General features: G+C 45.4%; 1 protein-coding gene across 1 annotated transcript in view; it reads left to right on the plus strand.

The window, feature by feature from the left end:
- LOC106589721 (protein kinase C epsilon type) overlaps positions 1-26,134 on the plus strand; it is a 157,445-nt gene that overhangs the window by 78,557 nt on the left and 52,754 nt on the right. Inside the window, exons 3-10 of the mRNA XM_045709986.1 lie at positions 3,725-3,893; positions 7,964-7,998; positions 8,164-8,258; positions 8,351-8,480; positions 12,637-12,779; positions 20,576-20,666; positions 20,839-21,056; positions 21,394-21,567. Of these exons, the coding sequence (XP_045565942.1) occupies positions 3,725-3,893; positions 7,964-7,998; positions 8,164-8,258; positions 8,351-8,480; positions 12,637-12,779; positions 20,576-20,666; positions 20,839-21,056; positions 21,394-21,567 (1,055 nt within the window). The remainder of the gene's footprint in view (positions 1-3,724; positions 3,894-7,963; positions 7,999-8,163; positions 8,259-8,350; positions 8,481-12,636; positions 12,780-20,575; positions 20,667-20,838; positions 21,057-21,393; positions 21,568-26,134) is intronic.

A 26,134-nucleotide genomic window follows, 5' to 3' on the forward strand; every position in this document is an offset into this window, starting at 1 on the left:
ATCCTCTCAAGCTCTGTCAGGTTGGATGGGGAGCATCGCTGCACAGCTATTTTTAGGTCTCTCCAGAGATGTTTGATCGGGTTCAAGTCCGAGCTCTGGCTGGGCCACTCAAGGACATTCAGGGACTTGTTCTGAAGCCACTCCTGCGTTGTCTTGACTGTGTGCTTAGGGTCGTTGGTCTGTTGGAAGGTGAACCTTCACCCCAGTCTGAGGTCCTGAGCGTTCTGGAGCAGGTTTTCATCAAGGATCTCTCTGTACTTTGCTATGTTCATCTTTCCCTCGATCCTGACTAGTCTCCCAGTCACTGCCGCTGAAAAACATCCCCACAGTATGATGCTGCCACCACCATGCTTCATCGTAGGGATGGTGCCAGGTTTCCTCCAGAGGTGACGCTTGGCATTCAGGTCAAAGAGTTGGATCTTGGTTTCATCAGACCAGAGAATCTTGTTTCTCATGATCTGAGAGTCTTTAGGTGCCTTTTGGCAAACTCCAAGTGGGCTGTCATGTGCCTTTTATTATGGAGTGGCTTCTGTCTGGCCACTCTACCATAAAGGCCTGATTAATGGAGTGCTGCAGAGATGATTGTCCTTCTGGAAGCTTCTCCCATCTCCACAGAGGAACTCTAGTGCTCTGTCAGAGTGAACATCGGGTTCTTGGTCACCTCCCTGACCAAGGCCCTTACTCCCGATTGCTCAGTTTGGTCGTGCGGCCAGCTGTAGGAAGAGTCTTGGTGGTTCCAAACTTCTTCCATTTAAGAATGATGGAGGCCAGTGTGTTCTTGGGGACCTTCAATGCTGCAGAAATGTTTTGGTACCCTTCCCCAGATCTGTGCCTCGACGCAATCCTGTCTCTGAGCTCTACGGACAATTCCTTCGACCTCATGGCTTGGTTTTTGCTCTGACATGCACTGTCAACTGTGGTACCTTATATAGACAGGTGTGTGCCTTTCCAAATCATGTCCAATCAATTGAATTTACAACAGGTGGTCTCCAATCAAGTTGTAGAAACATCTCAAGGATGATCAATGGAAACAGGATGCACCTGAGCTCAATTTCGAGTCTCATAGCAAAGAGTCTGAATACTATGTAAATAAGGTATTTCTGTTATATTTAATACATTTGCAAAAATGTCTAAAAAACAGTTTTTCCTTCGTCATTATGCGGTATAGTGTGTAGATTGCTGAGAAATATATACATTTTAGAATAAGGCTGTAACGTAACAAAATGTGGAAAAAGTCAAAGGGTCTGAATACTTTCCAAAGGCACTATATGTACAAAAGTATGTGGACACCCCTTCAAATTAGTGGATTCGGCTATTTCAGCCACACCGTTGATGACAGGTGTATAAAATCGATGCACACAGCCATGCAAACTCCATAGACAAACATTGGCAGTAGAATGGCCTTACTGAAGAGCTCAGTGACTTTCAACGTGGCACCGTCATAGTGCCACCTTACCATCAAGTCTGTTCGTAAAATGTCTGCCCTGCTCGAGCTGCCCCGGTCAACTGTAAGTGCTGTTATTGTGAAGTGAAAACGTCCATGAGCAACAACTGCTCAGCCACAAATAATTTTTCGGCCACACAAGCTCACAGAACGGGACCGCTGACTGCTGAAGCACGTAGCATGTCAAAATTGTTGCAAAACTGCCTCTGGAAGCAACGTCACAAAAACTTTTTGTCGGGAGCTTCATGAATTGGGTTTCCATGGCCGAGCAGCCGAACACAAGCCTAAGATCACCATGCACAATGCCAAGCGTCGGCTGGAGTGGTGTAAAGCTCACTGGAGTGATGAATCACGCTTCACCATCTGGCAGTTCGACGGATGAATCTTAGTTTGACGGATGCCAGGAGAACGCTACCTGCACCAATGCATAGTGCCAACTGTAAAGTTTGGTGGAGGAGGAATAATGGCTAGGCAAATTAGTTTCATTGAAGGGAAATCTTAACTCTACAGCATACGATGACATTGTAGATGATTTTGTGCTTCCAACTTTGTGGCAACAGTTTGGTCATATATTGGCCAAATACCGCACCCCCCCGGGCCTTGTTGCTTAAATGACACCCCTAGCACTGGACATTCCCTCCCAGCTTTAGGGTGTTTGGAGTAGCACTAGACTGTTCCATTCCCTCCCAGCTAGGGTGTTTGGTGTAGCACTAGACTGTTCCATTCCCTCCCAGCTAGGGTGTTTGGTGTAGCACTAGACTGTTCCATTCCCTCCCAGCTAGGGTGTTTGGTGTAGCACTAGACTGTTCCATTCCCTCCCAGCTAGGGTGTTTGGTGTAGCACTAGACTGTTCCATTCCCTCCCAGCTAGGGTGTTTGGTGTAGCACTAGACTGTTCCATTCCCTCCCAGCTAGGGTGTTTGGAGTAGCACTAGACTGTTCCATTCCCTCCCAGCTAGGGTGTTTGGTGTAGCACTAGACTGTTTCATTCCCTCCCAGCTAGGGTGTTTGGTGTAGCACTAGACTGTTCCATTCCCTCCCAGCTAGGGTGTTTGGTGTAGCACTAGACTGTTTCATTCCCTCCCAGCTAGGGTGTTTGGAGTAGCACTAGACTGTTCCATTCCCTCCAAGCTAGGGTGTTTGGAGTAGCACTAGACTGTTCCATTCCCTCCCAGCTAGGGTGTTTGGAGTAGCACTAGACTGTTTCATTCCCTCCCAGCTGTATGGGGGTTGGAGTAGCACTAGACTGTTCCATTCCCTCCCAGCTGTATGGGGGTTGGAGTAGCACTAGACTGTTCCATTCCCTCCCAGCTGTATGGGGGTTGGAGTAGCACTAGACTGTTTCATTCCCTCCCAGCTGTATGGGGGTTGGAGTAGCACTAGACTGTTTCATTCCGTCCCAGCTGTATGGGGGTTGGAGTAGCACTAGACTGTTTCATTCCCTCCCAGCTGTATGGGGGTTGGAGTAGCACTAGACTGTTCCATTCCCTCCCAGCTGTATGGGGGTTGGAGTAGCACTAGACTGTTTCATTCCATCCCAGCTGTATGGGGGTTGGAGTAGCACTAGACTGTTCCATTCCCTCCCAGCTGTATGGGGGTTGGAGTAGCACTAGACTGTTCCATTCCCTCCCAGCTGTATGGGGGTTGGAGTAGCACTAGACTGTTCCATTCCCTCCCAGCTGTATGGGGGTTGGAGTAGCACTAGACTGTTCCATTCCCTCCCAGCTGTATGGGGGTTGGAGTAGCACTAGACTGTTCCATTCCCTCCCAGCTAGGGTGTTTGGAGTAGCACTAGACTATTCCATTCCCTCCCAGCTGTATGGGGGTTGGAGTAGCACTAGACTGTTCCATTCCCTCCCAGCTGTATGGGGGTTGGAGTAGCACTAGACTGTTCCATTCCCTCCCAGCTGTATGGGGGTTGGAGTAGCACTAGACTGTTACATTCCCTCCCAGCTAGGGTGGTTGGAGTAGCACTAGACTATTCCATTCCCTCCCAGCTGTATGGGGGTTGGAGTAGCACTAGACTGTTCCATTCCCTCCCAGCTGTATGGGGGTTGGAGTAGCACTAGACTGTTCCATTCCCTCCCAGCTGTATGGGGGTTGGAGTAGCACTGTGGAGAAGCATACTACTGGCAGACTCTTCACCAATGTGAAATAATTCATCAGCCTCCTTCTTGTGGCATTCTGTTGTGTACCAGTTGATACATTAAAGAGGAAGTCATGTGTTTCCCATGTTACAATCTTATGATTCCTTGGTTTTGCTAATAATGTGTTTCTCCAGCTCCAGGCTCCAGTGAGAATGCAGAGGAGCGTGTGTTTCGGGAGCGCATGCGGCCAAGGAAGAGGCAGGGTGCCGTACGAAGGAGGGTCCATCAGGTCAATGGACACAAGTTCATGGCCACATACCTACGACAGCCTACCTACTGCTCCCACTGCAGAGATTTTATATGGTGAGAGACACACACACACCTACCTATGTTAGCCTGTAGATACTTTATATGGTGAGAGACACACACACACACACCTACCTGCGTCAGCTTATAGAGATTTTATATGCGTGGTCATGGACGGTCGGCGCTCTTGTCTGTCAGTGTTGCCATGGAGACAGTGGGAAAAGCCCCTAGGCTAGCCATTACAGTGTGACAGTGGAAGCTTTATCCTGGATAGTCCAGCTGGTTCTCTGCTCCCCGATGGCACCAAGCTACATGCACCAAGCACGCATCTGTAGTACAAGCTGACAATTCCTGCTTCCCAGGGCTTATGACCTAACAGATCACTGTAGAGCACATGGAGTCCGAGTGTCTTAAAGCTGTGAGAAGAGTCTGATCTGAACTGGGAACAGTGCCTGCCTACAGGTTGATGTTACTTTAAACAGTATCTCATTGATACAACATGAGTCTTGATGGTAGTGCACAATAGTCTTTCTCTCACTGACAAGTGCCTCCAGTTCTCTGATGAACTTTGAAATACAGAGTGTCGCTGTCAAAAGGTCCCTAACTGACTGCAGGATACTGTCGCATTTTCAGACGCTCCCATTTCCACCTGAGACTTACCCCACACCAGTGTTTTGTCAGTGTTTATGTTCATGTAAGCTCTAGTGTTATTTTTGGGGAACTGTGTTTCCATCAGGAGTGTGACACAAAAGACTTGTGAAGAGCAGAATCAACAACCTCTGCATCATCAAGACAGTTTCTTTGTGAGAAGGTGTTTACCGTGGAAGTTGTTAACCCATGTTCACAGTTAGCCATTTTTCTGTAAATGCCAGCTAATGTCAGTTTCCAGGGCCTTGGCCCCAAGTCAGAGCAGGTCAGCTGAGGCCATTGACCAGACAATGGAGATGGTCCATAGAGGTGGAAACAAAAAAGTCTGAGCCTTTTTGGTAAAACACTGTGGTAAGTCTCAGGTGGGAATTGGCCATAAGTGTAACGGGGGATAATGGTGTGACTTGTCTCCCTGACAGAGGTGATAAAGAGTGTTAGCACACAGCTGTGGCTATTTCAGGCCCAGCCTCTTCATCTTCCCTCCACCCCCTCCTCCCCCTCTCACACCCCGACTCAGCCATAACATATGGCCACATTGCCACAGTGACAGCTCTGCTAAAGGTGGCAGAACACACTGCTATGGCTCAGGAACCTGACATGTAGCACCTAGCACTGTACCTGATGAACTTATTAAATTAGACTGAGAGGCACAGTCTGTTCAATTTCAATTAAAGTCGCACTCCAGTCTGCATTTATCACCTGATTTACTTATCCTCATGACATGGCACTAGTGGGGGGGTGGGCCTTTCCTCTTTTGTTCTCTATAGAGCCCCACAGTGGAGGTGTCATAATAGCCATAAAATCTAGTGGTCAAACATGGAAATGGTTCCAATCGTTTTTCCACCATTCATTTTATCCATGAGGAATTTTAGAAACACTTAAAATAAGGGCTGTGTTTTGTGTAGTCTTACCCTGGCATGACGTTTTGATAACCATGTAAATCTCTCTCGGACAAGGTGACTTTTATCAATATATTCGGCTCTATTTACTCTCAGATTCGAAAACGCTAATTAGCATCAAAGTAGACATCATGCAATACTACAAATCCCTGTAATCTCCTGCACGTAATCTCTAGCTGACACCTTTGCTAACAGGTATTGTGTCAATTTAAAATGTGCGCAAGACAGTTTACAGAATTGTCAATTTAACCTCTCTAGGGCCAGTGGGACGATTTCGTCCCACCTACGTAACAGCCAGTGGAATCCCGTGGCGCGTTATTCAAATACCTTAGAAATGCTATTACTTCAATTTCTCAAACATATGACTATTTTACACCATTTTAAAGACAAGACTCTCGTTAATCTAACCACACTGTCCGATTTCAAAAAGGCTTTACAACGAAAGCAAAACATTAGATTATGTCAGCAGAGTACCCAGCCAGAAATAATCAGACACCCATTTTTCAAGCTAGCATATAATGTCACATAAACCCAAACCACAGCTAAATGCAGCACTAACCTTTGATGATCTTCATCAGATGACAATCCTAGGACATTATGTTATACAATACATGCATGTTTTGTTCAATCAAGTTCATATTTATATCAAAAAACAGCTTTTTACATTAGCATGTGACGTTCAGAACTAGCATACTAGCAAACTTCCGGTGAATTTACTAAATTACTCACGATAAACGTTCACAAAAAACATAACAATTATTTTAAGAATTATAGATACAGAACTCCTCTATGCACTCGCTATGTCCGATTTTAAAATAGCTTTTCGGTGAAAGCACATTTTGCAATATTCTGAGTAGATAGCCCGGCATCACAGGGCTAGCTATTTAGACACCCACCAAGTTTAGCCCTCACCAAAGTCAGATTTACTATAAGAAAAATTGTATTACCTTTGCTGTTCTTCGTCAGAATGCACTCCCAGGACTTCTACTTCAATAACAAATGTTGGTTTGGTTCAAAATAATCCATAGTTATATCCAAATAGCGGCGTTTTGTTCGTGTGTTCAAGACACTATCCGAAAGGGTAAAGAAGAGTGACGCGCCCGACGCGTTTCGTGACAAAAAAATTCTAAATATTCCATTACCGTACTTCGAAGCATGTCAACCGCTGTTTAAAATCAATTTTTATGCCATTTTTCTCTTAAAAAAGCGATAATATTCCGACCGGGAAACCGTGTTTTAGTACAAAGAGAGAGAAAATAAAGACATGGGGTCGCCTCGTGCACGCGCCTCAGTCTCATTGTCCTCTGATAGACCACTTACCAAAGGCGCTGTTTTTCAGCCAGGGGCTGCCTCGACATCATTCAGCTTTTTCCCGGGTTCTGAGAGCCTATGGGAGCCGTAGGAAGTGTCACGTTACAGCAAAGATCCTAAGTTTTCAACAAAAAGAGTCAAGAAGCCCAAGGAATGGTCAGAGAGGGCACTTCCTGTACAGAATCTTCTCAGGTTTTTGCCTGCCATATGAGTTCTGTTATACTCACAGACACCATTCAAACAGTTTTAGAAACTTTAGGGTGTTTTCTATCCAAAGCCAATAATTATATGCATATTCTAGTTTCTGGGCAGTAGTAATAACCAGATTAAATCGGGTACGTTTTTTATCCGGCCGTGCAAATACTGCCCCCTACCCTCAACAGGTTAAAGAAATGTAGCCAATTTATTTAATACTAAATGTAGCTAGCTTTAGATAGTTAATCCAGAGATACTTACCTTTGCCTCGATTCGGCAGTCTCGTCCAGATCATCATGGCATTTGTAGTTCTTTATGATAGCCACATTAGCAGCTAATTACCATTTCATTTTGGGGGTGTTAATACAGGTGAATATATTGATTAAAGTAGTCTTGTCCTCGAGAAATGTACACGGTTATCAAAACGTCACGCCAGGGTAAGCCTACATGAAACACAGCCCTTATTTTAAGGGTTCCTAAAATCCCTTATGGGAAAAATGAATGGTGGACAAACGATTGGAACCATTTCCTTGTTTGACCCCTAGGTTTAATGGGTATTATGACTCATACTGTGGTACTCTATTGTTTCTCCATTGTTCCCCCAAGCAAGGGGGAGGCCGATGACATCAGAGGGCACCATTGACCAACTCCCTTAATGGCCGACTACATGAAGTTTGCACTCGTGTCTAAAAAACTAAATTCTGCTCAAAACATTTTTTTTTACCTTCAAGTGTGTCCACATTACTGTATTTATACGTGGGATATTGTTTTTCAACAGGAAAAGGAAAAAATACCTTTAATTACAGTATACTTGAAGCACAGTCAGGCTGTTGAAATTACAGATTGTGCCTTCAATCAGAAACATGAAATGTATGTGAATGTGACAAAACTGTGAGGGTCTTCAAATATAGCAAGGAGTTTGAAACGTGTTAAATTGGGTCAGAAAATATTTTCACTTCATTCTAAGCAATACCTTACAATTCCACTGATGTAACATAATAATGTTCCATTTTGAATCTGACTGTATGTTGCATTGAGTGAAATGTCAGTGAGACTATGTATCTATCTCAACAGGGGTGTGATCGGGAAACAGGGCTACCAGTGTCAAGGTAATATATCTACTTTCTCTCTCCTTACTGACAGTTTCTCTGTGTGACATATATCTGCACACTAACATGTATTCCTATCACTCTATATGTAATAGGGCCTTTAGGGATAAGTCAGCTAACGTGTTGAAATGAAAGTGAATGACTGAGTTGTCTGGTGTCTCCTAGTGTGTACGTGTGTAGTCCATAAGCGCTGCCACGAGCTCATCATCACAAAGTGTGCTGGGATGAAGAAAGACAAAGAGGACACTACACCAGAGGAGGTAGGCATCTCTCCACATATTCGTTATTATGAGGTGAATCAATCAAGCGGTGTGACTGTGTTATCGTCAGTGCTCTTTGTCGCCCCCTGCAGGTTGGATCCCAGCGGTTCAGCGTTAATATGCCTCATAAGTTTGGTATTCACAACTTCAAAGTCCTAACCTTCTGTGACCACTGTGGTTCACTACTGTGGGGCCTGCTCAGACAAGGGCTGCAATGCAAAGGTATGCCAGCACACAAGCACACACACAGGCACACACTGACATATATAAACAAATGCACTACAACTCACTACTAATCATGGACATTGAAACTATAGTGGTGTGCAATAACATTATGTACAACGCTCAGGGAACTTGGACATTAAGGGGGTGTGTAAGATTAAGTATAGGATATGCATGTGTATATGCATGTATATTTATATATACGGTGCATTCGGAAAGTATTCAGACCCCTTGACTTTTCCCACATTGTGTTATGTTACAGCCTTACTCTATAATGAATTCATTTTTTCCCCTCATTAATCTACACACAATACCACATAATGACAAAGGTAAAATAGGTTTTACATTTTTTTGCAAATGTATTAAAAATAAAAAAACGGAAATATCACATTTACATAAGTATTCAGACCCAATACTCTGTACTTTGTTGAAGCACCTTTGGCAGCGATTACAGCCTCGAGTCTTCTTGGGTATGACACTACAAGCTTGCCACACCTGTATTTGGGGAGTTTCTCCCATTCTTCTCTGCAGATCCTCTCAAGCTGTCAGGTTGGATGGTGAGCATCGCTGCACAGCTATTTTCAGGTCTCCAGAGATCGGGTTTGAGATCAAGTTTGTTTGGGTTCCAGTACGGGCTCTGGCTGGGCCACTCAAGGACATTCAGAGACTTGTTCCGAAGCCTCTTCTGCGTTGTCTTGGCTGTGTGCTTAGGGTCGTTGTCCTGTTGGAAGGTGAACTTTCGCCCAAGTCTGAGGTCCTGAGTGCTCTGGAGCAGGTTTTCATCAAGGATCTCTCTGTACTTTGCTCCGTTCATCTTTCACTCGATCCTGACTAGTTTCCCAGTCCCTGCCGCAGAAAACTATCCCCACTGCATGATGCTGCCACCACCATGCTTCACCATAGAGTTGGTGCTAGGTTTCCTCCAGATGTGACGCTTTCCATTCAGGCCAAGGACTTCAATCTTGGTTTCATCAGCGCTGAGAATCTTGTTTCTCATGGTCTGAGAGTCCTTTAGGTGCCTAATGACAAACTCCAAGCGGGCTGTCATGTACCTTTTACTGAGGAGTGGCTTCCGTCTTGCCACTCTACCATAAAGGCCTGATTGGTGGAGTGCTGCAGAGATGGTTGTCCTTCTGGAAGCTTCTCCCATCTCCACAGAGGAACTCTAGAGCTCTTTCAGAGTGACCATCGGGTTCTTGGTCACCTCCCTGACCAATGCCCTTCTCCCATGATTGCTCAGTTTGGCCGGGCGGCCAGCTCTAGGAAGAGTCTTGGTGGTTCCAAACTTCTTCCATTTAAGAATGATGGAGGCCACTGTGTTCTTGGGGACCTTCAATGCTGTAGAAATGTTTTGGTACCCTTCCCCAGATCTGTACCTCGACACAATCCTTGTCTTGGAGCTCTACGGACAATCCATTCCATGAGGGCTTGGTTTTGGTCTGACATGCACTGTAAACTGTGGGACCTTATATTTATATAGACAGGTGTATGCCTTTCCAAATCATGTCCAATCAACTGAATTTACCACAGGTGGACTCCAATCAAGTTGTAGAAACATCTCATGGTCATCTCATTAATATTTTTTTTATATACACTGCTCAAAAAAATAAAGGGAACACTAAAATAACACATCCTAGATCTGAATGAATGAAATAATCTTATTAAATACTTTTTTCTTTACATAGTTGAATGTGCTGACAACAAAATCACACAAAAATAATCAATGGAAATCCAATTTATCAACCCATGGAGGTCTGGATTTGGAGTCACACTCAAAATTAAAGTGGAAAACCACACTACAGGCTGATCCAACTTTGATGTAATGTCCTTAAAACAAGTCAAAATGAGGCTCAGTAGTGTGTGTGGCCTCCACGTGCCTGTATGACCTCCCTACAACGCCTGGGCATGCTCCTGATGAGGTGGCGGATGGTCTCCTGAGGGATCTCTTCCCAGACCTGGACTAAAGCATCCGCCTACTCCTGGACAGTCTGTGGTGCAACGTGGCGTTGGTGGATGGAGCGAGACATGATGTCCCAGATGTGCTCAATTGGATTCAGGTCTGGGGAACGGGCGGGCCAGTCCATAGCATCAATGCCTTCCTCTTGCAGGAACTGCTGGCATACTCCAGCCACATGAGGTCTAGCATTGTCTTGCATTAGGAGGAACCCAGGGCCAACCGCACCAGCATATGGTCTCACAAGGGGTCTGAGGATCTCATCTCGGTACCTAATGGCAGTCAGGCTACCTCTGGCGAGCACATGGAGGGCTGTGCGGCCCCCCAAAGAAATGCCACCCCACACCATGACTGACCCACTGCCAAACCGGTCATGCTGGAGGATGTTGCAGACAGCAGAACGTTCTCCACGGCGTCTCCAGACTCTGTCACGTCTGTCACGTGCTCAGTGTGAACCTGCTTTCATCTGTGAAGAGCACAGGGCGCCAGTGGCGAATTTGCCAATCTTGGTGTTCTCTGGCAAATGCCAAACATCCTGCACGGTGTTGGGCTGTAAGCACAACCCCCACCTGTGGACGTCGGGCCCTCATACCACCCTCATGGAGTCTGTTTCTGACCGTTTGAGCAGACACATGCACATTTGTGGCCTGCTGGAGGTCATTTTGCAGGGCTCTGGCAGTGCTCCTCCTGCTCCTCCTTGCACAAAGGCGGAGGTAGCGGTCCTGCTGCTGGGTTGTTTCCCTCCTACGGCCTCCTCCACGTCTCCTGATGTACTGGCCTGTCTCCTGGTAGCGCCTCCATGCTCTGGACACTACGCTGACAGACACAGCAAACCTTCTTGCCACAGCTCGCATTGATGTGCCATCCTGGATGAGCTGCACTACCTGAGCCACTTGTGTGGGTTTTAGACTCCATCTCATGCTACAACTAGAGTGAAAGCACCGCCAGCATTCAAAGTGACCAAAACATCAGCCAGGAAGCATAGGAACTGAGAAGTGGTCTGTGGTCACCACCTGCACAACCACTCCTTTATTGGGGGTGTCTTGCTAATTGCCTATAATTTCCACCTGTTGTCTATTCCATTTGCACAACAGCATGTGAAATTTATTGACTTGGAGTTACATTGTGTTGTTTAAGTGTTCCCTTTATTTTTTTGAGCAGTATATATATATATATATATATATATATATATATATATGTATGTATACTTAAAAAAATATATGGGGGATTAGAAATGATGCAGACGATTACATTGATGGAAGCTACAATCTATCTGCAATATGAAAGCTGATCTACTGCCCCCAGCAACAACAAATGATAATAAAAAAATATTGAATATAGGAGGGACAGCTATGTAATGTGGAAAGGAGGGATAAGAGTTTAAGCTGTCATTCTTGTTTTGTTTTTTCATGAATGTGTATGTTTGATGTTATGTCTGGTCTTTGCCATGTCATTCACATTTCACAGTGCATTTTCTTGTACGTAAAGTAAATATCTGTGAAAATCAGACAATAAAGAAATCTAATCTAACATACTGTACGTAGTACATTCTCACAACATTTGGTACTTGCCAAGAAGATTGTGATGCAGTCCAGTAGCATGGATTCTCTCTGTTTGCAAGGTGAATGTACATGTGGTGTAACCATGGTCTCTCTCAGTCTGCAAGGTGAATGTACATGTGGTGTAACCATGGTCTCTCTCAGTCTGCAAGGTGAATGTACATGTGGTGTAACCATGGTCTCTCTCAGTCTGCAAGGTGAATGTACATGTGGTGTAACCATGGTCTCTCTCAGTCTGCAAGGTGAATGTACATGTGATGTAACCATGGTCTCTCTCAGTCTGCAAGGTGAATGTACATGTGATGTAACCATGGTCTCTCTCAGTCTGCAAGGTGAATGTACATGTGGTGTAACCATGGTCTCTCTCTCAGTCTGCAAGGTGAATGTACATGTGGTGTAACCATGGTCTCTCTCAGTCTGCAAGGTGAATGTACATGTGGTGTAACCATGGTCTCTCTCAGTCTGCAAGGTGAATGTACATGTGGTGTAACCATGGTCTCTCTCAGTCTGCAAGGTGAATGTACATGTGATGTAACCATGGTCTCTCTCAGTCTGCAAGGTGAATGTACATGTGATGTAACCATGGTCTCTCTCAGTCTGCAAGGTGAATGTACATGTGGTGTAACCATGGTCTCTCTCTCAGTCTGCAAGGTGAATGTACACAGACGCTGTGAAAGTAACGTGGCCCCTAACTGTGGGGTGGACGCGAGGGGAATTGCCAAGGTTCTGTCTGACCTGGGGGTCACACCAGACAAGATCTCCAGCAGTGCCCAGAGGAGGAAAAAGGTCAGAGAAACCGCCATGAGCAAGGGGACACTTCCAGTGTCAGGGGGCAGGGGTGAGAGAAAGGGGTATGGGCAAGGAGCAGGGGTTTGGGGCAGGGGCGAAGGGTAGGGGTATGGACAAGGAGCAGGGGTATGGGTAGGGGCGAGGGGTAGGGGTATGGACAAGGAGCAGGGGTATGGGTAGGGGCGAGGGGTAGGGGTATGGGTAGGGGTGAGGAGCAGGGGTATGGGTAGGGGTGAGGGGCAGGGGTATGGGTAGGGGTGAGGGGCAGGGGTATGGGTAGGGGTGAGGAGCAGGGGTATGGGTAGGGGTGAGGGGCAGGGGTATGGGTAGGGGTGAGGGGCAGGGGTATGGGTAGGGGCGAGGGGCAGGGGTATGGGTAGGGGTGAGGAGCAGGGGTATGGGTAGGGGTGAGGGGCAGGGGTAGGGGTGAGGGGCAGGGGTATGGGTAGGGCGAGGGGTATGGGTAGGGGCGAGGGGTAGGGGGTATGGGCGAGGAGCAGGGGTATGGGTAGGGGTGAGGGGCAGGGATATGGGTAGGGGTGAGGAGCAGGGGTATGGGTAGGAGTGAGGGGCAGGGGTATGGGTAGGGGTGAGGAGCAGGGGTATGGGTAGGGGTGAGGGGCAGGGTGAGGGGCAGGGGTATGGGTAGGGGCGAGGGGCAGGGGGAATGGGCAGGGGGTGATCAGGGCAATAATTGATGAGAATTCAGATTCAGAACATTTTTATGTCCTCAATGAGGCAATTCATTTTATAGCAGTCACAATACATCAGAGGTGGGACCATGTCAATATTATTTGAGTCACAAGCAAGTCTCAAGTCATAAGGTCCAAGTCTCAAGTCGAGTACCAAGTCAAACGGGCGAGTCTTGAGTCAATTCCAAGTTGTGCATTGTAAGAGCAAGTCAAATGGAGTCCAGTCACCAGTTTTTCCAAGTCAAGTGTCAAGTCAAGTAGAAGAAAATAAATCGATGCATGCAATGACTTGTTCAACTAGAAATCAACTACAAATGGAGACCTTGGGACTATAAGGTTCTATCTGACATGTCAGAAATGACTTAGTCACATATAATAGATCTTTAGATGGTTCTTCATATGTTTGTAAAGTTATATTATTTTTAAAGTCAATTTTATGTGAAAAAAAAATTACAACTAGAAAGTTCAATCTGCGTAAATCCATTTGAAATTGGTGCTATAAGGGTCTATCTGCAATCCAATCACAAGCCTGAACAAATATAGACAGACCAATCAGAACACATCTTTGCCATCTCCCTCTAAGTATGGTCTAGGCCAGTCTAGCCAGCAAAAATGGCAGGCAAGCAACAACAACAAAAAGTAAATGATTTCACATTGTTGTTCGGTGATGACAGTAATTTATCTAAAGATCATAATGCATTTCTGAATGTATTTGATGATGTATTCTGACTCTATCTTGGTAAAATAGTGTTATTCTATCATTTCAGTATTCAAATAACTACAGTCTTAAAAACTGAACATGTCTAATTCAGAAGTGATAGAGCCTTATGGCTGAACTGTATCTGCTATTGCACCCCCTTAAAAAAGAATTTACAAATGTCTCAGGATTTTGATGCTCTGTACTTTAGGTACCTTTAAGATGAGGACCTTAACAGGTTTTGAAAAAATAATACACTACAAAACAGTTCTGAGATCTGGAGGTTACAGGATCATATGGCCTACCCTACCTGTATGCAGCGGGGGTTACAGGATCATATGGACTACCCTACCTGTATGCAGCGGGGGTTACAGGATCATATGGACCACCCTACCTGTATGCAGCGGGGGTTACAGGATCATATGGCCCACCCTACCTGTATGCAGCGGGGGTTACAGGATCATATGGCCCACCCTACCTGTATGCAGCGGGGGTTACAGGAGCATATGGCCCACCCTACCTGTATGCAGCGGGGGTTACAGGAGCATATGGCCCACCCTACCTGTATGCAGCGGGGGTTACAGGATCAAATGGCCTACCCTACCTGTATGCAGCGGGGGTTACAGGATCATACGGCATACCCTACCTGTATGCAGCGGGGGTTACAGGATCATACGGCAACCCTACCTGTATGCAGCGGGGGTTACAGGATCATATGGCCCACCCTACCTGTATGCAGCGGGGGTTACAGGATCATACGGCCCACCCTACCTGTATGCAGCGGGGGTTACAGGATCATATGGACCACCCTACCTGTATGCAGCGGGGGTTACAGGATCATACGGCCCACCCTACCTGTATGCAGCGGGGGTTACAGGATCATATGGACCACCCTACCTGTATGCAGCGGGGGTTACAGGATCATACGGCACTCCCTACCTGTATGCAGCGGGGGTTACAGGATCATACGGCACACCCTACCTGTATGCAGCGGGGGTTACAGGATCATACGGCAACCCTACCTGTATGCAGCGGGGGTTACAGGATTATATGGCCTACCCTACCTGTATGCAGCCAGGTTGCAGGATCATATGGCCCACCCTACCTGTATGCAGCCAGGTTGCAGGATCATATGGCTACCCTACCTGTATGCAGCCAGGTTGCAGGATCATATGGCCTACCCTACCTGTATGCAGCCAGGTTGCAGGATCATATGGCCTACCCCACCTGTTTGCAGCTTTGTTGCAGGATCATATGTCTACACTACCTGTATGCAGCCAGGTTGCAGGATCATATGGCCTACCCTACCTGTATGCAGCCAGGTTGCAGGATCATATGGCCTACCCCACCTGTTTGCAGCTTTGTTGCAGGATCATATGTCTACCCTACCTGTATGCAGCCAGGTTGCAGGATAATATGGCCTACCCTACCTGTATGCAGCCAGGTTGCAGGATCATATGGCCTACCCTACCTGTATGCAGCCAGGTTGCAGGATCATATGGCTGGGGTGTTGCTGTATCAGATGGAAGCATGATTTGTCTGTAGCCTTTTTTTCTTCCTCACAAATATCCTAGTTAATTCGCCAGAATGTTACATCTTCATCCCATGAGTATTGCAGGTAGTACGATGTTACAGCTATCTTTAGACATATGCAGTACCACCACTGAGTTATATAATTATAACACACCCAAACTAGGCCTATCTGAAATATGAAAATGGTCAATGAAATCACCAGTTAGCCTATTGTGGAAAAGATGCATCCATAGCGGGTTGCTAAACGGTACTTTATATGGATAATATTAACGTGGGTAAACTACTGTGTTTTTGCCAGGTAAAACAGGAGAAAATTAAACCAGTGTTTTCTGGTCACTCATCTGGACGTGTGCGCCCGCCTTTGCACGCCAATGCTGATGACTGGTCATTGGTCAACAGTCAAGAAGCATAATTTTTGGGTTCTGAAACACAGATTTCAAGAATTTGGTGCAATGCCTTAGGCCTGTGTTAGTAACCAGATCAAATAAACAAAGGTATAAATATAAAATATAAATGGTAGGCTATATCTTGCCTATTAAAATATGAATGACATTTTAATGTATTTTTTCCCATTCAGTTTCACACTCGCAATCCCCCAAAACCTTCTCACAGCACTACTGTAGGTCACCCGACCTGTGTTGATTGACAGTTTGCTGATTCAATCAGAGGGCAGAGTGTGAGTTTCACTAGCCAATCAGAGTTTTTTTTGCAAGTGAGATACTGTCTTTGGCAGCGTTGAGAGTAGCCTAATCCACGTAGACTCTGTGCCACAAAATCAGTGACAAAACGTTACAAAATCTGGCCAAATAATTTCAAGTCATCAGTCTCAAGTCTAAATCGAGTCCCGAGTCGTGAGGCTCCAAGTCGAAGTCGTCTCAAGTTGTTTTATTTTCTATCAAGTCAAGTCCAAGTCATGTGACTCGAGTCCACGCCTCTGCAATACATACAAACAAAATCACATATTTTAAAACCGATAGCAAAGGATATTTACAAGAAAGTAGGCTGGATAAGTGCAATTTCATAAAAATGACAGAATTATGCTACATGTTGAAGTGCAAGTGCATTAAGTCCAACATCTACAGTGAGGGAAAAAAGTATTTGATCCCCTGCTGATTTTGTAAGTTTGCCCACTGACAAAGAAATTATCAGTCTATAATTTTAATGGTAGGTTTATTTGAACAGTGAGAGACAGGATAACAACAAAAAAATCCAGAAAAACGCATGTCAAAAATGTTATAAATTGATTTGCATTTTAATGAGGGAAATAAGTATTTGACCCCTCTGCAAAACATGACTTAGTACTTGGTGGCAAAACCCTTGTTGGCAATCACAGAGGTCAGACGTTTCTTGTAGTTGGCCACCAAAGTATAATGTTTCCACCTCCATGTTTGACGGTGGGGATGGTGTTCTTGGGGTCATAGGCAGCATTCCTCCTCCTCCAAACATGGCGAGTTGAGTTGATGCCAAAGAGCTCCATTTTGGGCTCATCTGACCACAACACTGTCACCCAGTTGTCCTCTGAATCATTCAGATGTTCATTGGCAAACTTCAGACGGGCATGTATATGTGCTTTCTTTAGCAGGGGGACCTTGCGGGCATTGCAGGATTTCAGTCCTTCACGGCGTAGTGTGTTACCAATTGTTTTCTTGGTGACTATGGTCCCAGCTGCCTTGAGATCATTGACAAGATCCTCCCGTGTAGTTCTGGGCTGAATCCTCACCGTTCTCATGATCATTGCAACTCCACGAGGTGAGATCTTGCATGGAGCCCCAGGCCGAGAGAGATTGACAGTTCTTTTGTGTTTCTTCCATTTGCGAATAATCGCACCAACTGTTGTCACCTTCTCACCAAGCGGCTTGGCGATGGTCTTGTAGCCCATTCCAGCCTTGTGTAGGTCTACAATCTTGTCCCTGACATCCTTGGAGAGCTCTTTGGTCTTGGCCATGGTGGAGAGTTTGGAATCTGATTGATTGATTGCTTCTGTGGACAGGTGTCTTTTATACAGGTAACAAACTGAGATTAGGAGCACTCCCTTTAAGAGTGTGCTCCTAATCTCAGCTCATTACCTGTATTAAAGACACCTGGGAGACAGAAATCTTTCTGATTGAGAGGGGGTCAAATACTTATTTCCCTCATTAAAATGCAAATCAATTTATAACATTTTTGACATGCGTTTTTCTGGATTTTTTTGTTGTTATTCTGTCTCTCACTGTTCAAATAAACCTACCATTCAAATTATTGACTGATCATTTCTTTGTCAGTGGGCAAACATACAAAATCAGCAGGGGATCAAATACTTTTTCCCCTCACTCTAGATGTGGTAGAGCGATGTGGTAGAGAGATGTGGTAGATAGATGTGGTAGAGAGATGTGGTAGATAGATGTGGTAGAGAGATGTGGTAGAGAGATGTGAGAGATGGGGTAGAGAGATGTGATAGAGAGATGTGGTAGAGAGATGTGAGAGATGGGGTAGAGAGATGTGATAGAGAGATGTGGTAGGTAGATGTGGTAGAGAGATGTGATAGAGAGATCTGGTAGAGAGATGTGGTAGATAGATGTGGTAGAGAGATGTGGTAGATGTGGTGGAGAGATGTGGTAGAGAGATGTGGTAGAGAGATGTGCTAGAGAGATGTGGTAGAGAGATGTGGTAGATGTGGTGGAGAGATGTGGTAGAGAGATGTGGTAGATAGATGTGATAGAGAGATGTGGTAGATGTGGTGGAGAGATGTGGTAGATAGATGTGGTAGATGTGGTAGAGAGATGTGGTATATGTGATAGATGTGGTAGAGAGATGTGGTAGATGTGGTAGAGAGATGTGGTATATGTGGTAGATGTGATAGATGTGGTAGAGAGATGTGGTAGATGTGGTAGGTGTGGTAGAGAGATGTGGTAGATGTTGTAGAGAGATGTGGTAGATGTGGTAGAGTGATGTGGTAGATGTGGTAGAGAGATGTGATAGAGAGATGTTGTAGATGTGGTAGAGAGATGTGGTAGATGTGGTAGAGAGATGTGGTAGATGTGGTAGAGAGATGTTGTAGATGTGTTAGAGAGATGTGATAGATGTGGTAGAGAGATGTGATAGAGAGATGTTGTAGATGTGGTAGAGAGATGTGGTAGAGAGATGTGGTAGAGAGATGTGATAGAGAGATGTTGTAGATGTGGTAGAGAGATGTGGTAGAGATATGTGGTAGAGAGATGTGGTAGAGAGATGTGGTAGAGAGATGTTGTAGAGAGATGTGATAGAGAGATGTGGTAGAGAGATGTGATAGAGAGATGTGGTAGAGAGATGTGGTAGATGTGGTAGAGAGATGTGGTAGATGTGGTAGAGAGATGTGATAGATAGATGTGGTAGAGAGATGTGGTAGAGAGATGTGGTAGATGTGATAGAGAGATGTTGTAGATGTGGTAGAGAGATGTGGTAGAGAGATGTGATAGAGAGTTGTTGTAGATGTGGTAGAGAGATGTGGTAGAGAGATGTGGTAGATGTGATAGAGAGATGTTGTAGATGTGATAGAGAGATGTGGTAGAGAGATGTGATAGAGAGATGTGGTAGAGAGATGTGGTAGATGTGATAGAGAGATGTGGTAGAGAGATGTGGTAGAGAGATGTGGTAGAGAGATGTGCTAGAGAGATGTGGTAGATGTGGTGGAGAGATGTGGTAGAGAGATGTGGTAGATAGATGTGATAGAGAGATGTGGTAGATGTGGTGGAGAGATGTGGTAGATAGATGTGGTAGATGTGGTAGAGAGATGTGGTATATGTGATAGATGTGGTAGAGAGATGTGGTAGATGTGGTAGAGAGATGTGGTATATGTGGTAGATGTGATAGATGTGGTAGAGAGATGTGGTAGATGTGGTAGGTGTGGTAGAGAGATGTGGTAGATGTTGTAGAGAGATGTGGTAGATGTGGTAGAGAGATGTGGTAGATGTGGTAGAGAGATGTGATAGAGAGATGTTGTAGATGTGGTAGAGAGATGTGGTAGATGTGGTAGAGAGATGTGATAGAGAGATGATGTAGATGTGATAGAGAGATGTGGTAGAGAGATGTGGTAGATGTGGTAGAGAGATGTGGTAGATGTGGTAGAGAGATGTTGTAGATGTAGTAGAGAGATGTGATAGCTGTGGTAGAGAGATGTGATAGAGAGATGTTGTAGATGTGGTAGAGAGATGTGGTAGAGAGATGTGGTAGAGAGATGTGATAGAGAGATGTAAATGTGGTAGAGAGATGTGGTAGAGAGATGTGGTAGAGAGATGTGGTAGAGAGATGTGATAGAGAGATGTGGTAGAGAGATTAGAGAGATGTGGTAGATGTGGTAGAGAGATGTGATAGATAGATGTGGTAGAGAGATGTGGTAGAGAGATGTGGTAGATGTGATAGAGAGATGTGGTAGAGAGATGTGATAGAGAGTTGTTGTAGATGTGGTAGAGAGATGTGGTAGAGAGATGTGGTAGATGTGATAGAGAGATGTTGTAGATGTGATAGAAAGATGTGGTAGAGAGATGTGGTAGAGAGATGTGATAGAGAGATGTGGTAGAGAGATTAGAGAGATGTGGTAGATGTGGTAGAGAGATGTGATAGATAGATGTGGTAGAGAGATGTGGTAGAGAGATGTGGTAGATGTGATAGAGAGATGTTGTAGATGTGGTAGAGAGATGTGGTAGAGAGATGTGATAGAGAGTTGTTGTAGATGTGGTAGAGAGATGTGGTAGAGAGACGTGGTAGATGTGATAGAGAGATGTTGTAGATGTGATAGAGAGATGTGGTAGAGAGATGTGATAGAGAGATGTGGTAGGTAGATGTGGTAGAGAATGAGAAGGATTGCAGGACGATGATTATGATAATGGTGATAATGAGGATGTTGCTCTCCATAGATAACCCAAGAACCCCAGCAGCCGTTACCATGTACCCCCCAGACAGAGGAGGACCGATCCAAATCGGCCCCCACCTCCCCGTGTGACCAAGGTACACACACATGCACAAACACACGTCAAAATGTGCGTCTGTACAGTACATTCAATTCATGGATGGTACTTTGGAGGGTTCCGGGGAGTGTTTTTATTATTATTTCCACCCCTGCCCTTACACAGAGGAACACACTCTTATTCCTCATTTCCCTCTCTGGTTTCTCTTCCAGACCTGAAAGAGTTGGAGAACATCCGCAAGGCGCTGTCGTTTGAGCAACGTGGACAGGAACACAAGTCAGCCTCGTCCTCCTCTTCCAGCAGGGTGGGGGTGGGCTCAGAGGGGGGCGAGGCCCGGGAGAACGGAGAACTCAAGATCATCCAGACCAAGAGGATGACCCTGCAGGACTTCCTCTTCATTAAGGTCCTGGGCAAAGGCAGCTTTGGAAAGGTACAGTACAGTACAGTACAGTACTGTCTGTCTGTCTGTCTGTCTGTCTGTCTGTCTGTCTGTCTGTCTGTCTGTCTGTCTGTCTGTCTGTCTGTCTGTCTGTCTGTCTGTCTGTCTGTCTGTCTGTCTGTCTGTCTGTCTGTCTGTCTGTCTGTCTGTATTTGTCTCTCTCTGTCTCCTTCTCTCTGTCATCTCTCTCTTTCTCTATCTCTCTCATTGGTCAATAATCAGTCCCTTCCATTGATGCTAAGAGCAGTCAGCTCTTCCATTGGTGATGCTGGCTGAGCTGAAAGGAACAGATGAGGTGTATGATAACCTCTGCGGTTCTTCCCTGTAGGTGATGCTGGCTGAGCTGAAAGGAACAGATGAGGTGTATGCTGTGAAGGTGCTGAAGAAAGACGTGATCCTGCAGGATGATGATGTGGACTGTACCCTGACAGAGAAACGCATCCTGGCCCTGGCTAGGAAACATCCCTACCTGACCCAGCTCTTCTGCTGCTTCCAAACCAAGGTAGGAAACATCCCTACCTGACCCAGCTCTTCTGCTGCTTCCAAACCAAGGTAGGAAACATCCCTACCTGACCCAGCTCTTCTGCTGCTTCCAGACCAAGGTAGGAAACATCCCTACCTGACCCAGCTCTTCTGCTGCTTCCAGACCAAGGTAGGAAACACCCCTACCTGACCCAGCTCTTCTGCTGCTTCCAGACCAAGGTAGGAAACATCCCTACCTGACCCAGCTCTTCTGCTGCTTCCAGACCAAGGTAGGAAACCCCCCTACCTGACCCAGCTCTTCAGCCACTTCCAGACCAAGGTAGGAAACATCCCTACCTGACCCAGCTCTTCTGCTGCTTCCAAACCAAGGTAGGAAACATCCATACCTGACCCAGCTCTTCTGCTGCTTCCAGACCAAGGTAGGACACACCCCTACCTGACCCAGCTCTTCTGCTGCTTCCAGACCAAGGTAGGAAACACCCCTACCTGACCCAGCTCTTCTGCTGCTTCCAAACCAAGGTAGGAAACATCCCTACCTGACCCAGCTCTTCTGCTGCTTCCAGACCAAGGTAGGAAACACCCCTACCTGACCCAGCTCTTCTGCTGCTTCCAGACCAAGGTAGGTAACACCTCTACCTGACCCAGCTCTTCTGCTGCTTCCAGACCAAGGTAGGGAGGAGTATGGACACCACAGACAGACAGACAGACAGACAGACAGACAGACAGACAGACAGACAGACAGACAGACAGACAGACAGACAGACAGACAGGCAGGCAGGCAGGCAGGCAGGCAGGCAGGCAGGCAGGCAGGCAGGCAGACAGGCAGACAGGCAGAATGACAGACACACTCTCACGTGCTCAGACCCTTTCTTGTCAGCTGCTTCCCGACTAACGTAGGGTTAAAAACCATCACAAACACACAGGAACACTCCAAAGACAGCAGTTTCACTGGTTGGCATTTTAGTATGATTACCACCAGGTGGCGATATAATATCATAGTTGGAGAACACAACCCGAGTTAGTAACCCTTTTTCCAAAATACATGTTAATCATGTTAATACACATGCATACAGACCAAACGTTCCACTGCCTATAGATAGTTACTGACTATAGGTGGTGAAGTGTAGGATGGTAAACCGGGTCGTTCCATGAATAGAGTGCCTTTTGGGTAGTTACATTTGTTCAGGAGTATCTATTTATTTCACAGAATTTACCATACTGTCAGAAAGAGCACATGCTCAACTTCATAACAAACATGGTTTCCAACATGAAAACACACTATTATTGGAATTTTTCAACATGGTTTAGTTTTATCAAAATGTACACACATAATGTCACAAGGTCATAAAAGGCACTCTATTTGTGGAACGACTCATCCATAAGTAAACGGTACCCAGTAGGTTAGTGTTGTGTGGGTTCTTTACCAACACTTCTGCATTTCTGTACGTTTCTGTGCATTTCTGTGCATTTCTGTGCATTTCTGTACGTTTCTGTGCATTTCTGTGCATTTCTGTACGTTTCTGTGCATTTCTGTGCATTTCTGTGCATTTCTGTGTATTTCTGTACGTTTCTGTGCATTTCTGTGCATTTCTGTGCGTTTCTGTGCATTTCTGTACGTTTCTGTGTATTTCTGTGCATTTCTGTGCATTTCTGTGCATTTGGCACATTAAATATGTATCTAACACAGAGCTCATGAAATTCATGAAAGCAGTGTGTGTGTCTTTCCTCCCACATATAAACTATGCCTACTGTATGTGGAAGCTGGTAGGTGTTTCTCATATGCATCGACCTCTGTACAGTTTGCCAGGCTTTCTGAGTCAATGCATTTGAGTTAATGAGCCTTTGTTAGAAGTTGTAGACATCTTGCACCCTGCCGTCCATTCTGTACCCTATATTTCCCATCACCCTCTTCCTCCACTAACCAATCTTTTCCACTGGCTCTCTTTCAACTGATGGACAATGAGTGTACAATGACAGACATGGTTGGCTTTGTTGTAGTTCTGGGCTTCCACCCATTTAGCTTGACACACAGACTCACGCACAGCTCAAGCCAGCTGCCTCATCTCACAAGTCCTTGCAGAATCAGTTACAATTTCTCCTACACACTTTTATGCACATACAGTACATGTAAACATACATACTTTTACAAACATACACTGAGTGTACAAACATTAGGAACACCTGCTCTTTCCATGACATAGACTGACCAGGTGAATCCAGGTAAAAGCTATGATCCCTTATTGATGTCCCTTGTTAAATCCACTTCAATCAGTGTAGATGAAGGGGAGGAGACAGGTTAAAGATGGATTTTTAAGCCTTGAGACAATTGAGACATGGATTGTGTATGTGTGCCATTCAGAGGGTGAATGGGCAAGACAAAAGATTTAAGTGCCTTTGAACGGGTTTTGGTAGTAGGTGCCAGGCACACTAGTTTGAGTGTGTCAAGAACTGCAACGCTGCTGGGTTTTTCACGCTCAACAGTTTCCTGTGTGTATCAAGAATGGTCCACCACCCAAAGGACATCCAGCCAACTGGACACAACTGTGGGAAGCATTGGAGTCAACATGGGTCAGCATCCCTGTGGAAGGCATTCGATACCATGTAGTCGAGTGGTTCTCAATCCTGGTCCTGGGGACCCAAAGGGGTGCACATTTTAGTTTTTGCCCAAGCACTACACACCTGATTCAAATCAACAAAGCCTTTTGATGAGTTGATGATTTGAATCAGGTGTGTAGTGCTAGGGCAAAAACTAAAATGTGCACCCCTTTGGGTCCCCAGGACCAGGATTGAGAACTAGTGTTGTAGTCTATGCCCCGACAAATCATGGCTGTTCTGAGGGGGTGCAAGTCAATATTAGGAAGGTGTTTTTAATGTTTTGTAAACTCAGTGTACTGTACATGTACTGTAGACACAAGCGATAAATAAGGCACTTCAAACTTCAAACCCAGTGTGACCACATTTCGCTTTATTATTTGCCTGTGGGGTTAAGTGGTCCCTGAGTGGGTTTGGGGCGATCAAGGCAGGGTTTACAGAAGGGAGAGGAGGTAACCTTTTTTCAAGCATCTTGTTTATTTTCTCAGAGTGGCCTGGAATATACTGCAGTAACTATATGACGTGCTCCATTCCTCATTTATTTATTTCTACCGATTCCCCAAACACGGCGGGGAACATTGTGTTCTGGCAGAGAAAGGGGAGGAAGGGGGCGGTAAGGGGAGCGAACAGAGGAGAGGAAGAGGGGAAGGTGCTCAGGCAAAGGGATGAGAGAGGAGGACAAGTAGGGAGAGAGGAGGAGAGGGATGAAGGGTTTAACACATCGTAACGCAATTTAATCTCTACTCATAGTCAAATCCCTCATCCTTATTTCTTGGTTTTAGGTTTCACCTTGCTGTTGGGATTAGAATATTGGAGGCAGTTAAATTGGGATTAAACATGGAAAAAGGAAGGAGATTAAGGAAGGAGATATTGTTCACCTTTATGATCCTTTTTAAATAGTATTTTGGAAAAAGCTAAAAGTGAATGAGTAAAGGTATATTAATGGATGAACAATAAATGTCTCTCTCGCTCTCTCTCTCTCTCTCTAACACACACACACCTTAAAGAGGCAGTTGTCTAGGGACGGAGATGTGGGGTTTGTGTTTGGCCCAAACAAGTGGATTGTTACAGGTTTTACATAAGAGGGTCCTGATTCTTATCAGGCTTGATGTGTATTCCATATGCTGTTTGTTTTCTCTGCCCCCCTCCTTCCATCCCCACTCCCCCACAATAGCAGGTTGATGTTTATTGTCATGAATCTTGCCCTGGAGGCAGAAATTAGTGGTTTCTGCCTGATGGGCCAGCTGCAAAGTCAACATTTACTATATTATAAAAATTGATGAAAACAAAAATGTGCTTTTTGGTCTTAATTTAAGGTTAGGGTTAGTCATTGTGGTTAGCAGTGTGGTTAAGGTTAGGGTTAGGTTTAAATCCGATTTTATTACTTTGTGACTGTGCCAGCTAGTGACCACTGCAAAGATGCCTCCAGTACATGAGTCATCGCAATGAATGCCAACCTGCCCCACAATGGGGACTGGAGGACCAGGAGGGCTTCGCATTGGCCCACTTGGAACTGTCACGCTTAATCATGCCCTCAGCTCCTGCTGCCTTATGTAACATTGGTTCCACATCAATTGAGAAGAATGATGTTCTATACGTCAATAGATTGGGATTTCCAACCGTTAAAGACGCTCAAAGGGTCTGCGTCTCAATTGGCACCCTATTCCCTATATAGTGCACTGCTTTAGACGAGGTGCACTATGTAGAGAATAGGTGCACTATGTAGGGAATAGGTGCACTATGTAGAGAATAGGGTGCCATTTGGGATGAAGCCAGTGTCTGCAGGCTACTTAAGGGCAAGGAGGTCCTTGGAGAGAGTTGGTGAGCAGAGCTGATAGGGTTATTGAAACAGAGGGCCTCATACAGGTTTACAGCATGGAATGTGGCAAGGCTAAGTAGAGGAAAGGCCTCAGTTAAACAGGGATTCATCCCAGAGCAATACTGTACAGTTTTTATTTATAGATATTTTTTCTATCCTTTTTCTCCCCAATTTT

This window comes from Salmo salar, chromosome ssa28 (genome assembly GCF_905237065.1).
Source record: "Salmo salar chromosome ssa28, Ssal_v3.1, whole genome shotgun sequence".
NCBI classification, from domain to species: Eukaryota; Metazoa; Chordata; class Actinopteri; order Salmoniformes; family Salmonidae; genus Salmo; species Salmo salar.